Raw genomic sequence first — 17,438 nt, forward strand, 5'->3', positions numbered from 1 at the left:
TTTATGCCAGAGTTAAATAGGAAATTTAAATAGGAAATGGTTGATTTTTCCAGTACTCAGGCTGATCGGGTGCTTTTTGGGAAGATTCTGAATGAGAGTATTTGAGATGGGAAGTTGAATTATGTATCAACTAATCCTCAATTTGACCACAGTTGCACTAGAAAAAAAAATCTCAGTTGACCAAACCTGGTTTTAAAACATACATAAGTTTTGTCTTCAAATATGGCATGACATTTTGCTTGGAATAAAATAACGTTAGTACACCTTGTTGTCAGATGCCACCGGTGTGGTGCTCTGCTCTAATTGATGAAGATAACGGTCGGCTGTGTGCGTGTGTTCCCTCTGTGTGCTGCCCCGGCTCCGCAGATCACTGGGACAGGAGACCCCGAGAGAACCCCCAGGGACCACAGACTCTGATAAGGTTCGAAGGCACCTGGCCAGGTTTATTGTCAAACGAAGCACAAGAACAGTTCCCCACAGACAGGGCCGGTGCAAGGATGTTTCGCGCCCTAGGTGAAATTTCCACCGTGCGCCGACCCCCACCCCAGCCCACTCCGCCAGCTCCCAGCCGCGTTGCTCCGCTTCCCACCACCACCGCTGGTCAGTTCGGGGGCAGGCCTGACCTCTTCATCCAAGCCCCCTCCCCCAAGCGACAGTGCTGGAAGCTGGGGGAGTGGAGTGGCCTGGGGCCGGGTCGCTCTGCTTCTCGCTGCCACCGGTGAATGCGGGGGCTGGTAGATCCGACCCCTGCTGCCAGCGCCAGGCCCCCCGCTAATCCCCCACACTGCTCTGGGCTTCCCTGCCCTGCTGCTGCGCCCCACAGCTCCTGCCCCTGCAGCCCTTGAGCACAGCCTCCCCCCAGAGGGGCTGGCCCCCCAGCAGAGCAGCTGCTCCCCCCACAGGGAGGGTGCAAGTACTTGGGCTGTGTAGAGCACCACCATAGATAGGGACGGCCTTGCCTGTGCAAATCCATTTAGAGCCAAAGAGGTTACAAACATGTCCTTGAAGTCAGAATCTGAAGACAATGGGAGTTGCACAGGTGTAACTGAGGAAGCAATATATCCAGCAGAACCTCTGGCACTAGTGATCACTTGTGAGATGGGAGGAACCCAGCTTGACAGTCAGAGACCAGTGTGAGTCTGAGGGGCTAATAGAGAAAACAGGCCATATTTTTAAAGATATTTAGGTGCCTAGTGGGATTTTCAAAAGTATGTAAGTGCCAAAAACCCATGACTAAATACTGCAGGTGCCTAAACTCACTCGGCACCTGTCATGGAATGCTAAACTGTATTATATTATCAAACCATTGGGTGGCATACTGTGTAAAATACCCTACTTAAGCTAACCTCAGCCATACCTGGCAGAGTGTTAAAGGATCTTACACTGAACACGTCTGGAGTGTACAAGCAAGCTCCATAGCCAGTCCACCTCTGGTACAGAGGGACAGGACATGGTGTCAGGAGTAAACTAACAGAAAGAAAACACCAGCAAAGGCTGCAGACAGAAGGAACAGCACCAAACGTTGCAGGATCTCATCCACATGCCATTCTTCAATGCCCCAGAGAACTTCAGCTTTGACAAACCTTCACAATGAAAAGACCGGAAGCAGGATTTTGCAAGATTTTGCATTGCTACCAAACTGTATAAAGAAACTGGAGATATCCAGGTATTAACTTTAATTTATACGATGGGTAAGCAAGCATAGCGTAACTTTAAATCCTTTGGCTTTACTGAAGACAGTCATAAAGATGACTATGAAAGGGTTCCAGCTAAGTTTGATGCATTCTTTATACCTCAGAGAAATATGGTGTATGAAAGAGCATGTTTTCATCAGAGAATTCAAGGACCAGGGGAAAATGTTGAATGTTTTCTAAGAGTTCTGTATATATTGGCTGAAAAGTGTGATTTTTATGGGAGCGCAAATAATGAAAATATCAGAGACAGGCTGGTTATTGGGTTAACAGATCATAACTTTTCACAAAAAGAAAAGGAGTACTTGTGGCACCTTAGAGACTAACAAATTTATTTGAGCATAAGCTTTCGTGAGCTACAGCTCACTTCATCGGATGCATCAGCTCACTTCATCGGATGCATCCAATGAAGTAAGCTGTAGCTCATGAAAGCTTATGCTCAAGTAAATTGGTTAGTCTCTAAGGTGCCACAAGTCCTCCTTTTCTTTTTGCGAATACAGACTAACACGGCTGCTACTCTGAAACTTTTCACAGCAGCTACAAATGAAGAGAGCTTAACCCTTGTCACAGCTATACAGAGAGCAAAACAGTCAGAATTAGCCAAACAGAACAAAAGGCAGGAGCAATTTGAAAAACCTGAAGCTAACTTAGAAGCTATAAACAGACACTTGAGTGTTAAAAGTCATGATCATAAAACCCGGGAGGCAAGGAGAGAGAATGCCCAGGCTAAGAGGGACGAATTCCAGTCTACATGCACAAGGTGTGGAAAAGGTCCTATTCCAAGAGATGATACATGTCCAGCCAGAGGCACATGGTGTAATAATTGAATGAAATATGGACATTTTGCAGCTGTTTGCCGCATCAGAGCAGTGAGACAATTGACTCATATTACAGACAACCCAGAGCCATTGTTTCTGGGATCTATCAGGTGTGATGATATAGAGCCTGCCTAGAGAGTGAAACTGAATATTCCTGGCAATGTTGTTGTAACCATGACTGTCCCAGGGTATTAGAGAGACAAGGTGGGTGAGGTAATAGCTTTTATTGGACCAACTTACGTTGGTGAGAGAGACAAGCTTTCCAGCTACACAGAGCTCTTCTTCAGGTCTGGGAAATGTATTCAGAGTGTCACAGCTAAGTCCAAAGTGGAACAGCTTGTTCCTTTAGTTGTGACACTCTGAATACATTTCCCAGATGTGAAGAAGAGCTCTGTGTAAGCTCAAAAACTTGTCTCTCTCACTGACAGAAGTTGGTCCAATCAAAGACATTACCTCACCCACCTTGTCTCTTGAATATTCCTGGCAAGACTATTTACTTTAAAATAGACTCTGGAGCTGACCTCACAATCATCTCAGACGGGACTTACTATCACTTTCAACCTCTCCCTGAGCTGAAGTCACCTGACACAGCTCTGACTAACCCTGGAAGTATTCTGAACTGCCTGAGCCAGTTCACCAGGGAAACAAGTTACAAAGACAAAAGCTATGCATTCAGGGGACATGTGGTCAAAGGATCAGAGACCAACAACCTCCTCAGCCGTCGCGTGGCAGCCATGATCAGACTAATGAGAAAGGTGGAAGAACTTGATGGAGGATTTGATGATATTGGACTTTGGAAGGGAGATCCAGTACAAATCAACTTAAGAGACCAGGCTGAACCATACAGTGTGCAAAACCCCCAACTGGCGGTGAAAAGACACCTTGGAAGAAACTAGCTGCAGATTTATCTGAATTCAGGGGACATTATTACCTGGAAACAGATCTTAAGATGTTTAAAGAAAACTTAGTTTGACAGCAGTCTGTCTGGCAAGAAATCACTTATCAATAGTTGTGGCTGTGAAATCCCTCACTTCTTTATTGTTTTGTCTTTATGGTCCCCACTTCTCTGTTGTTTATCTGTATGGTCTTGGTCTGGTTCTTTGATTGTTTCTATCAGTTGCATAACTAATTTTGTTGGGTGTAAATCAACTATGGTGGTGGTGACTGATTGGTTAAGGCAGGGGTCGGTAACCTATGGCACCCGAGCCGATTTTTAATGGCACGCTGCTGCCTGCCGGGTCCTAGCCACTGGCCCCGCTCAGCCTGCTGCCGAATCCAGGCCGGGACCCCATTAGGCAGCAGAGTGCCATTAAAAATCCTCCCCGCCCTGGCCCGCTCTTCTCCGCCCCACCCCCACCCCGCGGGGGCAGAGTGAAGAAGCTGGGTCCTGCCGGCTGCTGCTGCAGGGCAGGCAAGGTCCCTGCTCCCCCGCCTCTTCCCCCAGTGTGCTGGGGCCCTGCCCCTCCTCCTCTCCCTCCTTGCTGCCCATCAGCTGATGGCCCTTGTGAGGGAGGGGAAGAAGCGGAGCCGCAGCACGCTCGCTGCCCCGGGGAGGAGGCGGAGAAGAGGTGGGGACGGGGCCTTGGGGAAGGGAGGGTAGAATCAGGGCTTATCTCCTCCAGCCCCCTGCCGTAAACCGCTCAGGGCAAGGGGCTGGGAGCACCCCCATGACCCCAGCCCACACCCCCAGCCCTCTGCCCTGACCCCTACACCTCTCCCCACACCCCAGCCCCCTATCCTGACCCCTGCAGCCCCCACACTCCCAGCCCTCTGCCGTGACCCCTGCACCCCCACACACCCCAGACCTCTGCCCTGACCCCCGCACCCTCCACGACTCCAGCCCTGACTGCAGCACCCCCCCACATACCCAGGCCCCCCACGACCCCAGCCCTTACTGCAGCACCCCCCACATACCCAGCCCCCCACACTCCATGCCCTGACTCCTGCACCCTCCTCACACACACCCAGCCCCCTGCTCTGACCCCTGAACCCCCCACAAATTCCCAGCCTCTGCCCTGACCCCTGCACCCCCCACATTCCCGCCCCCACCCTGAGCACCAAACGGGAGGTCCTGTACCCCTCGTGCCAAATGGGAGCTGCCCAGGTAAGCACTCCACACCCAAACCTCCTGCCCCAACCCTGAGCCTGCCCCCCCTTTCTAGCTCCTGGCCAGACCCTGCACCCCAACACCCAGCTTGTTCCTTCACCCCCAGCCCTGTGCTCAGTGCACCCCTAACCTCAGCTCAGTGCAGAGAGAGAGGGCCGGGATCCCAGACCAGCAGCGGGCTGAGCGGGGCTGACAGCCAGGACCCTAGCTGGCAGGAGCCGGTGGACGGAACCCCAGACCGGCAGCGGGCTGAGTGGCAGCAGGCTGAGCCGCTCAGCCCACTGCCGGTCCAGGGTCCCAGCCACCAGCCCCGCTCAGCCCGCTGCCGGTCCGGGGTCCCGGCCGCCGGCCCCGCTCAGCCCGCTGCTGGTCCGGGGTCCCGGCCGCCGGCCCCGCTCAGCCCGCAGCCGGTCCGGGGTCCCGGCCGCCGGCCCCGCTCAGCCCGCAGCCGGTCCGGGGTCCCGGCCGCCGGCCCCGCTCAGCCCGCTGCTGGTCCGGGGTCCCGGCCGCCGGCCCCGCTCAGCCCGCAGCCGGTCCGGGGTCCCGGCCGCCGGCCCCGCTCAGCCCGCAGCCGGTCCGGGGTCCCGGCCGCCGGCCCCGCTCAGCCCGCAGCCGGTCCGGGGTCCTGGCCGCCGGCCCCACTCAGCCTGCTGCTGGTCCGGGGTCCCGGCCGCCGGCCCCGCTCAGCCCGCAGCCGGTCCAGGGTCCCGGCCGCCGGCCCCGCTCAGTCCGCTGCTGGTCTGGAGTCCTGGCCGCTGGCCCCGCTCAGCCTGCTGCTGGTCTGGGGTTCTGGCTGCCGGCCCCTCGCCAGCCGGGGTCCTGGCCCCAGGCCCCGCTCAGCCTGCTGCCGGCCTAGGTGATCGGAACCCCAGACTGGGAATGGGCTGAGCGGGCCGGCGGCATAAGATCAGCATTTTAATTTAATTTTAAATGAAGCTTCTTAAACATTTTGAAAACCTTGTTTACTTTACATACGACAATAGTTTTGTTATATAATATATAGACTTATAGCGAGAGACCTTCTAAAAACGGTAAAATGTATTCCTGGCACGCAAAACCTTCAATTAGAGCAAATCAATGAAGACTCGGCTCACCACTTCTGAAAGGTTGCCGACCCCTGGGTTAAGGGATTGTTTTACAATACAGTAGGATTGGTTAGAGAATTGTTGAGTAATATTTTAGTAAAATGATTGGTTAATATACAGCTAAGCAGGACTCCAGATTCACTATATAAACTGGGGTCCAAAAGGAAGTTCTTTGGCACCAACTCCAGGACACAGCTCCAAGATCAGAGCTGCCAGGCCTCAGCACCCTGTCAATCACACCGTGCAGAAACTGGAGTCCTCAGATGACCTGATCCTGACTGGCCACCAAGAACAGTTCATCGGCCTTATCGGGAGTGGTGAGTGTTGTGTGCTTCGTGTGTGCATTCTGATGTGGTGACTGTTAATAAACAGAGGTTAAGGATATTCCTGTGTAAGGCTCTTTCACGGGTAAAAGACCCCGTAAACCCGCAAAAGAGTACACCCTGAGCCCTATGAACTGGGAAAGGGTGGGGTGCCTAAATTTACAGGGTTATGCCTTGAGCCCATGGGAGGGTAAAGGTGGGTTCCCTAGAGTGTGCAGGGGCGACTGGTTTGTATAATTGTTGGTGGTGCCCAGAATGGGTCCAAGTCCTGTGCAGGTCCCTCTCCCTCCCCCCCCCCCCCGCACCACCGGCCTAAGGCTCTGGGGGGGAGTTTGGGTTCGGGGTCTGGGCTGGAGCAGGGGGTTGGAGTGCGGGGAGGGGCAGGGGGGACTCTGGGAAGGCATTTAAGTGTGGGGTGTGGGCTCTGGGCTGGGGCAGGGGGTTGGGGTGCAGTTGGTGGTGTGGGGGCCAGGCTCTGGGAAGGAGTTTGGGTGCAGGGTCTGGGCTGGGGCAGGGGTGCAATGGGGGTGTGGGGGGAAGGCTCTGGGAGGGAGTTTGGGTGTGGGGTCTGGGCTGGGGCAGGGGTGCAATAGGGGGTGTGGGGGGAAGGCTCTGGGAGGGAGTTTGGGTGTGGGGTCTGGGCAGGGGGTTGGGGTGTGGGATGGGGTGCAGGGGGCAGGCTCTGGGAGGGAGTTTGGGTGTGGGGTCTGGGCTGGGGCAGGGTGTTGGGGTGTGGGAGAGAGTGAGGGGTGCTGCACTTACCTCGGGCGGCTCCCAAAAGTGACCAGCACCCCCCTCTGGCAGCAGCTCCTAGGCGGGGGCCCAGAGGGGTCTCCATGCGCCGCTGCCCGCAGGCCCCACCCGCACAGCTCCCATTGCTGCAGTTGGCAGAGTTGGCACTCAGGGTGGGGGCAGTGTGTGGAGACTCCCCCACACACATGCAGAGACGTGCTGGCCGCTTCTGGAAGCGGAGCAGGCAGGCAGGAAGCTGCCTTAGCCCTGTTGTGCTGCTCGTGGTGGCAGTGGGGGCCCCGGGCCCTTTTAAATTGCCCGGGGGTGGCAGGTGGGGCTGGGGAAGAGACCTGGCCCCGAACTTTGGTGGAGCCAGGCCCCTGTGCTCTCATATTGGTGGAGCACGGGCACCACGGGCCCATAGAACTCGTGGCCCCTGAGCGTGCGTGTAACAGAGAATTTTGTGCGGGTAACACTGATGGGAAGACAAACCAGAACGACTGTTCCAGTAAGATCCTATCTTCAGCCACGCAGAGAGCAGCCAAAGTGGATAAAAGGGTTTCTGACACTTTAACAACAGACATCACGCCGAGAACTGCTGGGTCTCAAACCCGGTGACCGGGTTTGTCCAAACTGGATGGAGAAGAGGGAGGGACAACTGCAGCTGTCGAGAAATACAAAAGAATTCAGGGCCCAGATCATGTGACTGAGACTGCCAGTGAAGAGTGAAATAGAAACTGTCGACATCTGCAGTTTGTTACGCAGAAAGAAGAATCAACAGGTCAAATGCTACAGACTGTAGGTGCAGAACGAGATGACGAAGATTCAAGGATTCCAAACCGTCATTGCAACTAGCAGACGGCCAGAGGCCCAAGTTGTTACGCATTCAGGTCGTGAAATTCGAAAACCAGCACGATTCAGAGACACTTGACAGCCTGAGCCGACCTGAACTTGAAAGAGAGCGCGACAGTGTAAATACTGTATGTGGTAGGAATGCAGAACTGACAAGGAATGCAGATGTAATCGGAGGCTAAACTGTGTTATACTCTTCCACTCCAAGGTAGTGCTCGGTGCTAACCTCAGCTAGGTCCCAGGGTACAGTCAAGCACCTGACGATCAACGCCGCTGGAGCGTACAAGCAGCGGGTGAGAGCTGGATTCGGGTCAAAGAGGAAAGGCCCGCTTGCTGAAAGGCAGGAATCTGCTTTCTGTAGCAGGAATGTTACATGACATGGAGAAGCGTAAGTCACTTAGGAGGGTCTGGAGACTTGGGCTGAAGTCGACTGGATTTATCACAGATATTCCCAAGCCAGGAATGCAGCTGGGGCAGCCATCACAGCATCCTCTGGCTTCCCACTAGTGCTGGCCCACAGTGCATCTCATGGAAGCTTCTTTGACTGACGCGGCGCTTCCTCTCCTACAGCAGAGGTCGCTGTGTCCCACTAGCCACGTTGGTGCGACCTGTCAGTAGGACAGGGATGCTGAGATAAGAGAGGTTTCAGAGTAGCAGCCGTGTTAGTCTGTGTCCGCAAAAAGAAAAGGAGTACTTGTGGCACCTTAGAGACGAACCAATTTATTTGAGCCTGAGCTTTCGTGAGCATCCGATGAAGTGAGCTGTAGCTCACGAAAGCTTAGGCTCAAATAAATTGGTTAGTCTCTAAGGTGACACAAGTACTCTTTTTCTTTTTGAGATAAGAGAGTGGATTGGATTTGAGAAATCACTGCTGATGGCTTTCAGAGGGAACCCCAAACCAGAGCTGTGACCGCTCAAGGCCCTGAGAGATCCCCCGGCAGTTTTCATCAGAGTGGAGGAGTTAGCCGTGTTGTTTCCTCCCCTTCCCCATCAGAAAGCCCTGCTCCAGGAATTGCAGGCTACCTCCAAAAGTCTCAGTTGGATACAGGGTTCCTATTCACAGCCTGCTTTAAACTGTTGCTGTGCAATGTTAAACAGCTTCCACATTTCACCCCAGAAGTGACTGCATTGCATCAGTTGGTGAAGTGATCCCTCTGGCCAAACAATCAGTGTGTGAGTTCAGTGGTCCCGCTGTGTTTCAAGATCTGCTTTATTCTCCATTGGGCTCCAACAGGCAGCCTCTGGTGCATGACAACAAGCGTTTCCCAGCACCCTGCCCAGACTCTCTGCTTGGGAAGCTCAGCCCTTAAAGGCATGACCCCCTCCCCTGCATCCAAACACCACAGAGCAATTTGCAAATATTTTGTTAATACAAATTGCAAGTTTGCTTTGGGACTATTCGTCGTGCCACACAGAGATGCACTTTAATACTACAACATTTAGGCACTTGAGCAAAACCAAAGGTATTTGTTATTCACAAGTGTTCAGAACACCACAGGGTTTGTTCATGAAACCTGCAAGTTTCACAGGTTTTAGCTTGAATGATTAGTCATCTGGAAACTCGTACTGGAAAGTTTTTTTTGTCTCCCATTATCTGCTGGTTTTCATTCGTTAGTCTCATGTTTAAAATGTTGCAGACATCTGTTCAGGGAGCACTAGCCACACCATGTGATTTAGGTGACCAGTCACAGACCACAAAGAGCGAACAGTGGCCACTACCTGCTGGCAAACAAGCCATCGCTTGCCATTTGTGTGTGTAAGCTCAGTGTATGACTAACTAATGTGTGCACAGAAGTCGGTATTGGGTCATGAACAATTTGTGAACAGAAAGAAGGGCCAAATGCATCAGAGCATATTTCCAGCAAATAATGTGTCCCGCTCACCTTGTCCGTCTGGTTTATACAGATCTTTGGTGGGACTCTGCGGGGAGACAGGTTATAATAGATGCCTGGCCTGATGCTGGGGGGATGAGCAGGGATGCGGGCAGGGAAATGACCAGCACTGCTTTAGATCAACGAAGAACCTCCACCTGCTAAATCAGGGCAGGATGTCGCCTTTCCCTCAACGAGTTCAGCAGAACAGAAGCCAGGAGTGTGCAGGAAACCCCCCTGAATTGAGACTCGTGGGCTGGGGGGTGGCTTGCTTTTTACACTGGGGCAGGCTGCAGCATGGACTCTGGAATCGAGTACGTCTGGTTAACCGGAGAGTAAACTCATGCCGGCCATGGAAACATGCAATGCAGCAGGAGGCAGCTGAGGGTGTTACTGCCCTGGGGCAGGGGGATGGCTTTTAATTCTTCTTCTTCTTTTCTTCCAGGAAGTCCAGGCTCCTGCGGGCGACAATCCATGTAAGTACCCAGCCACCTTTGCACAGTGTTTGCTTTGCAGAGCGAACCCCTGTCTGACCCGAAATTGGAGAGTGAATGGACAAACAGGTGCCTGGAGTAGAGCTGGGGACATGAGGAGCCAGCCCAGCCCACTGACCGGCCAAGTCCTTGATGCTGACTCTGACTAATGACACTCGACTGTCTGGTGTGCAATGCCAAGACCGATGGTTTAAAGGAGGCAGCTCTGGAGGGTCACTTCACATGGGGTATTGCTATGTGAACCCAAAGGGAATGGCAGGTAAGAGGGAGGGTTTGGGTGGCTCTGGGGCTGGGGAGATGCCCTGAGAGAGATCCTATTCCCTTGCTGCGCTGTCCTCCGGAGAGCTGCGCAAGGAGCTGTATCGGCCCAGGGGCTGTCCACCAGCCGACTGTGTTCTCAGGGCGCAGGGCACACACTGTGCTAGCTGACAGACACTGGAGGGATCACAGCTAAGGGGCAATGGCAAGGCAAAGACACCGGAGCCGTGGTTTCTGGGGTTAATGGGATCTGGTTTACACGGGATCGAGGCCCTGATCTGCCTTCTCTCTCTCTTTCAGTTCTTTGCTGTCAGTGGTGGGATGCTGATCAGCCAGGCCGGGTGGAGAGCTGCAGCTGGACTGTAATCGGGGGCCAAGGCTGGGGGCAGGGCTGGAGCAGAGCTGGGGGTAGAGGGGGCTGGGTGGTGCTCCCCCTCACCCCCATGGGGGCTGGCCTAGGGCCTGCTGCAGCCCCAAGCCTGGTCTCTGGTCAGACGAATCCTGTCTCTGGGTGTTGGACACATTGGTCTCCTGGACTCTGGGCTCAAGCCTTCGCCAAGTGAGAGAGGAGTTATTGTTCTTGTGAGGTTCTGGGTGAGCCAACTGGCAGGTCCCCACCCCCGACTGCATGGCCTTTTCCCCTGTGAGTGGGTGGTTTGAGCCCAGAACCACAAAGATACTTTGGTGTCTTCACCCTGGCCATAGGCGCCTAAGGCCCAGTTTTGGCTTCGTGAAACTCCCACCGAACCCAGTGTCTCCGGACTCACTGGGTACCTACGTTTTCAGGGGGAAAGGGCCCCTCAGTTCACACCTCGGCTCCGGAGTGATGGATAAACTGGGGGAAGATGGACATTTGGCCGCCTACGTCGCGGGCGGGACCTGGTCTGTAGCAGCGCTCGGAGGCCTCCCGCAGATCAGAGCCCATTCAGAATCCAGCTGCTGGAGGAGGCCATGGTCCCACCGCCAACCCCCTTGTATCTTCTAGCTCAGTGGTTAGCGTGCTCTGGCTCTCCACTGTGGTTAAATCATGATTGGAGCAGGGGGATGGGCCCTGGGTCTCCCACCTCCCAGGTAGATCCCCCAACCAGACGACTCGAATCACTCCCAGTCTCTCTCTGGCCCAATGACTGCTCCACTGAGGGGGAGGGTGGGGCTAGCCTGAGATCAACCAGACGAGGGGGGCTCCTGCTAGAGTTTGGAGCTCTGACCAGTTGGGGGGGTTGCAAACCATATTTGCATTCACTGGGCTTTGTGCTTTGTCATTTGAATCCCAGCCCCCCTGGTCTATCACGTATAAAACACGCTTTCTAGCTACGTGAGGTGCCTGTGCTTTGTGTTAGGGACAGAACAGTGGATAGTTATTCCCACCTCTGCTTTCTTTCCAGCCGTGAGTTTGAAGCACGCAGCCTGGATCTGAAACCGGGCTAAGTGAGATCACCAACCCTCGCGCTAGAGGAGTCCACTGCCTCAGTCTTTTATTTCTCTGGGGTCACTGCAGTGCATCTGAGGTCCTTCCTTAATACCAGGCAGCTTTGAATTGCAGCGCGAGGGGGCCGCTCTCAGCCCTGGGTTTAAGATGGAAACTCGAGAGCGGATTGCTGGGACCCGCAGGGCCGCCAGGGGAACTTTCTGTAATATTGTTGGCAGTGACTCTGGGCTGGGGAGAGCTACTCCATGGGTGCAGAACTCTTAAAAAGCTGCTCCTGGGGCAGAGCAGGAGACACCAGGTGCATGTGTTGTTAGGATATAGATATTCAGGCCTGTCTGCAAAGGCCTAGACTCTAAGAATTTAGGTGTGTTCTTATCACTTGGCTAGTTCTAGAGGTATAAAACAGAGAATCAAAATCACTGTCTGCTGGTGTAAGGGCCTTCTCTCACTGTCACAGTCTGAGGCCCTGTGCTTAGGCTAAGGCCTTTGGCTAAGCAGCAGAGGCAGCCATAAGCTGGGAAGCGACCGGTCACATTCTTACAGTTAAAATTGGTTAGTTAAATTTCAGTAAAATGACAGGTTAAGGTTTAGCTAAGCAGAACTCAAGTTTTACTATATAGTCTGCAGTCAATCAGGAAGTAAGGGTGAGCATGGGAATAGGCAATGGGGGGTGGGGAATTGGAATCATGTTTTGCTAAGGGGGGGATGGGAACAGGGACACAGGCGTAAGGCTCTGTGGTCTCAGAGCTGGGAAGGGGGACACCGAGGAAGGAAACTGGAATCATGCTGGCTGGAAGTTCACCCCAATAAACATCGAATTGTTTGCACCTTTGGACTTTGGGTATTGTTGCTCTCTGTTCATGCGAGAAGGACCAGGGAAGTAAGCGGGTGAAAAAATAAGCCCCCTAACATGTGTCACGTAAGGTAACTGTCTGGGTGGGATGAATGGCTGCAATTCACCCATTTCAACTGAGAGTCCGGAAAGACAATGGGAACCCCAGGACTGAACAAGTAACACCTAACGAGGGGAAAGTCCGACAGGCAGAAGGTGTGAACCCAGCCTGGGTCTGCAGGACAATGGACCGAGAGGTGACTGGAGGCTGGGATAAAAGCTGGCCCTTGGAGACACCAGCTCATGTGGGACTGGGAGACAGACAAGGACAGGGACAGAGTGAGGAAACCAAGATGTTTTCTTCAGGAACATGGCTGAAGGGATCCCTGCCTTGGCCAGTCTGGACAACGTCTTAACCTTTGGTTCTCTGTGCTGACCTAAGGACTTCCCAGGGCTATGTTGCAGTTGACTAATAAACCCTACTTTATTTGGAAAGGGCTGCCTGGTGTCACTGCAAATACTTGCAGAGGTGCACTGGCCCCTGGAGAGCGGACAAGTCTCACAGCACAGGCTGGAGCCCAGGGGCTCAGCCTTGGGGCTGCTCAGGCCGGGTGGCCTCCCCTTAAGAAAGAGTGGGAGCCCTGGGGTGTCTGTCACAGTGAAGCAGTTCCTCCAAGGGGCTGTTTTAAAGCCAGGGCGTAACATCCTGTGGGGCCATGACACCCGTGCTCTCATTCAGCGCTTCATGAGGTAAGATTCAAGTATTGAGTTCACCTGGCAGTTCTTGTCATGGGGGTTTTTGTGGGCTCCCGTGCTCGTTCTGCGGTTCCCGTCTCGCTGGTTTTCCATGCAATTTGCCTTTCTCCCGGGCAGGACAGGTGTGGAGTCTTCCTTTAGCTCCCCTTCTCCTCAGGATGCTGCCATCTTGAATTGCCTGACCCCAGCTGAGAGAGACACATGGCAGAGGTGAGGTTCAAGACTGCAGGGCACCTCCCTTCTAGCTAGTCCCAGGGAGTAACACAGCTGCCTTAGCAACTCAGCCCCTGCGCAGCCCCCGCTCTCCGCAGGAGTCGCTACAGAGCTGTGGCTCTCAGCCTATTTACCACAGTGGGCCGCATCCAATACTACCACTACGGCCCTGCGGAGGCCACATGGGCTGCAGCGCTCTGCTGATTGGGCCACAAGTGGCCTGCGGGCCGCAGGTGGAGAATGCCAGAGAAGACGGTGATTGCGGAAGTTTGATGCTGACTGAATCCCTTTGCATCTTGGAGTACGTTAGTCGTGGCTCTTCCGGGCTCCAGCTCAGTCAGGGGTTGGGTAAGGGCGCGTAGCTGTCTGGGTGGTTATATTTTCCCATAAGCTTTTTTAGGGTCAAGGAGCCATTTGCAGGGCTATAACACAACCTCTGGTAGTGCAGTTCCTAGCTGGTGGAAAGAGAATGAGGAAACCAGCTCTCCTGCCATTTCACCCCCACAAATAGCTCCCTACAAGTAAAAAGAAAAGAATATCCTGGAATTTGTGCGTTCCCCCCACAGGGTATCAGCATTGCTGCACAATCCAAAGCGACAGCCCCCGGGATGGACATCTACCCCTACAACAGATACAGGAGTTGTGACAAAGTGGGAACTTTCTTAACGTTTTGCATGAATATGGTGTGTGCCTCAGTTTCCCCCATATGGTGCACAAGTATCTAGGTGGGGGGGCAAAGCTGTGTGATCTTGCAGAGGCCCTAGCGGGCAGCTGTGAGTGCCATATAGCTACTGGTGCACAGACAGTGGCCAGCGCTCTGTCCTGCAACTGATTGCTCGGCCCATCCTCTGCAGGAGCCAGCCGGAGGTGTTTGAGAACAGAGAGAGAGAGAGAGGTGGAGCCCAGGTGACCTGTTTGCCTGGGAAAGAGACGAAAGAAGGAGGAGGGGCAATGGGGCACGACTGAGGGTGGGCTGCTGGAAGCTGGTCAGGCTCCGGGTTGGGACTCAGTGGGAGAGCCCAGGGCTCTCGCCGCCCCCAGGATGGACTTTGCTGCAGGTTCCTGTTTCTGTGCAAACAAAACTCTGTTCTACGCTATGTTCCAACTGATTAATAAACCCTCCTGTGTCACACGCTGGCTGAGCCACCTCCGACTGTGGAGCTGGGGTACATGGGGGCATGAGGCTGCCCCAGGTGTCCCAGCCAGGTGGACTCACTGTGAGGAGCATGGACGGGGGGCTGAACGCTCCGAGGTCAGACCCGGGAGGCGCTGTAGCTAAGAGGGCTTGCCCTGGTGAGAGCGCACCCTGAGGGGTGTCACACTGGCCCAGGGTCCTGTCGGGCCCCCCCTGAGAGTGGTGCCAGAGTCCCAAGCCGGAGCACCCATGACAGGAGCGATGAATGCGTTAGTTAGCACCCCCCAGCTCGCTACAGAAACTACAAGGCGGCTCACTGGCCGCAGAGGGCGGGGAAAGGGCTGACAGCTCCTCTCCTCAGAGCTACGCTCTCTGACTCCTGCAAACAGAGCAAGGAAGTAACAGAGCTTCAACCAGGAGCAGGAGGCTATCCCTGCTTCCAGCCAGCGTCTCTGGCCAGCAAGCCATCCCTGGTTCACCACCGGCAAGAGCAGGTCTGACGAGATTTAGTGGCTCCCTGAATAAGCCCGACTCCTACAGCTTGACTCCGACTGTCAGGGGATGCCATGCAGGAGACAATCCAGTCTCAACAGTGGTATCAATGTCACTTCCCAGTGAAAGGCAGAGACTTCACAGCAGGGAGAGGAGGAATAAAAGCTTGTTCGAGACACAGTGTCCAGGTTGTGGAGTTTTTATTTTACAGGGAGGTCGTACTGGGCACTAGCAAGTTATAGACAGGCTCGGCTGTGCTTCACGTCCAGTGCCTTAGACAGAACCATCCAGCTACACTTGTTTTTCCTGTTTGGGTGGTCACCTGCCCTGGTCTCCACATGGCTCTGACAGAGCCATCTGAGGACGGGTTTCGACCCTCCCCTAGGAGGCCAATTCCAGAGCAGCCATTACTGCCCACCTCACTCTGCCATCTGGGTCCCTGTGCCACTGTCAATCCACAGAGCTTCCCATGCTTCAGGATTCTGAATGGGTGATTACAAACCCCTTTGGGAGGGGTTAGAGCAGCGGTCCCCAGAGTGCAAGCACAGTTCTTTGCCTAATGTAGTCAGTACATGGTCATCCTCAGCTTGACTACACCCAGTGCAGACTGCATGGCCTGCTCCAGGTCCAGCATGCAATGATGGTCTTGCTTGGCTGAAGATGAAGCACTGAGTGCTCAGACAGGGAGTGTCTGGAGGCCACATCCATATTGTCATGATGAAGAGGGCTGCGTTCTGCTCCACTCTGCTGCGTGTTAGCTCAGCCTGCTGGCAAGCTGCCAGCGGGACAGTGCACCTGGAAAGACATCCAGGGGCATCCAGAGTGAAGCTTGTCTCACTGCCTGTCAAAGTGATTTTGGTCTCCTGCCTAAACCTTCTGAGCTAATGGTGTCTTTGACTGTATGTTGACTTCTACTAATCTGAAGGCTTGAGGCACCACAGCCAGCTGCAAACAAATGCCTTTCAGGATGTCGATAAGAGGATAAGTCAGGTTCCGGACGCTGCAAAGGACATTCAATAGGAATAGCAGCAGGGGCTGCAGGAGGCTGTTAAACACGCCAACCAAGAAGGGCTTAAGAACGTGATCTCCTACAGTTGTCAGCAGGCCCACCACCAAGACCTGGAGGGAGAAGATGGATTTTGGTTAGTTGTTTACAGAGTTATTTATATAGCTGAATATATTCACTAACCAGCAGTATGTACTGTATCCAGCCAGGTGTAATGGAACTGCTGAGTTTATGAATAATTCGTGCAGGACAGTCCACTAGCAAGGACCCTGTGAACAGACCAACCACTGAGGTTGATGGTATCCAGATACAAGCTCAGGCTGGAGGGAAGTTCTCCATGCTGAGAAGGGGGAAAGCAGACAGAAGAGGCCAAGAGATTGAGGGTAGAAGGAACAGTTGAGAAATCTCCATTTGTCTCCACCACAGAAAACAATAGCCTCTGTGTAGTACAGAAAAATTCAAAGTCACAGCAAAGGTGAAACTTCCCCAGGTATTACAGAGCATTGGTAACTGCTCTAGGGGTTAAGATGAAAACTAGCTTCCCATTACAAGCCTGGTTTTCAACCCCTTAATCCAAAGGAGCAGATCCTTTTGAAACTCTATATGACACATCTCATCCCAGGGTAGAATCTGACTGAAGTACTGGAAGGGAATCGGGAGTTTTATTCTTAGGGCTGTAAACATTTTTCCATCATTGACTGTGACAAATTTCCATCCCTTTTCCTAAGCTAGCTTTGGCTCATTCGTCTCCCAAACAGCTGGGCCTCCAACCTCCAGAGCCACTTTGCTGCCTGAGCAGAGGCACCTTTCGGTGTTTGGGGAAGTGACGGATTTATAGCAGGGTTTTGTTTGAGAATTTCTTAATGTTTGTGTTTTGAATGTGAGATTCTTCATAATCTGCATTTCTCTGTCTAGACAACGTGGGGGATCAAGATACTAGTCTTCCTTTAACTCCTTTTCTGGAAAGCAGGGAGAGCTTCCAAGCATGGCATGTTTGCTTGTCTTAGACTGGACAGTTCTTTTATGAAACAATTTCTTTGGTTCCCAAAACCAATCATGCAGGTAAAATTAGCCAAATGTTGGAAGTCCCTGAGCCCTCCAATTCCTAGAACACACCCTTCTCTCAAAGGGAAGAGGAGTTCCAGATGCGCCTCAGACTTTGAGAACGTTCCTGAGGCTATGCAACAAAGGCCACTGGCCTCAAAAGCCACAGACTCCACAGGGGTTATCCTCTTTTCTATATAGGAAAGTAAGTTGTGCTCCCTGAAGGCCAACATATCTCTGGACCCCATTTACCCCGCCCCCTGCGCTGGGAGTTGTTGACTTCACTATTTAGGCTAGGGC

At 53.4% G+C, this 17,438-nt stretch overlaps 1 protein-coding gene and 1 long non-coding RNA gene across 2 annotated transcripts in view; one reads left to right on the top strand and one right to left on the bottom strand.

Moving 5' to 3' along the window:
- The first annotated feature begins 5,865 nt into the window (after positions 1–5,865).
- On the top strand, positions 5,866–12,406 carry LOC125630617 (uncharacterized). Its single transcript, XR_007354721.2, has 3 exons — positions 5,866–6,018; positions 9,925–10,232; positions 10,532–12,406. It is a non-coding gene; the product is annotated as an uncharacterized LOC125630617 (long non-coding RNA).
- Positions 12,407–15,271: 2,865 nt separating this feature from the next.
- LOC125630885 (uncharacterized) overlaps positions 15,272–17,438 on the bottom strand; it is a 31,760-nt gene continuing 29,593 nt past the window's right edge. The window contains exon 11 of the mRNA XM_048837100.2: positions 15,272–16,207. Within this exon, the coding sequence (XP_048693057.2) occupies positions 15,956–16,207 (252 nt within the window). The 3' untranslated portion in view covers positions 15,272–15,955. The remainder of the gene's footprint in view (positions 16,208–17,438) is intronic.

This window comes from Caretta caretta, chromosome 1, assembly GCF_965140235.1.
Source record: "Caretta caretta isolate rCarCar2 chromosome 1, rCarCar1.hap1, whole genome shotgun sequence".
In the NCBI taxonomy this organism is placed as follows: domain Eukaryota; kingdom Metazoa; phylum Chordata; order Testudines; family Cheloniidae; genus Caretta; species Caretta caretta.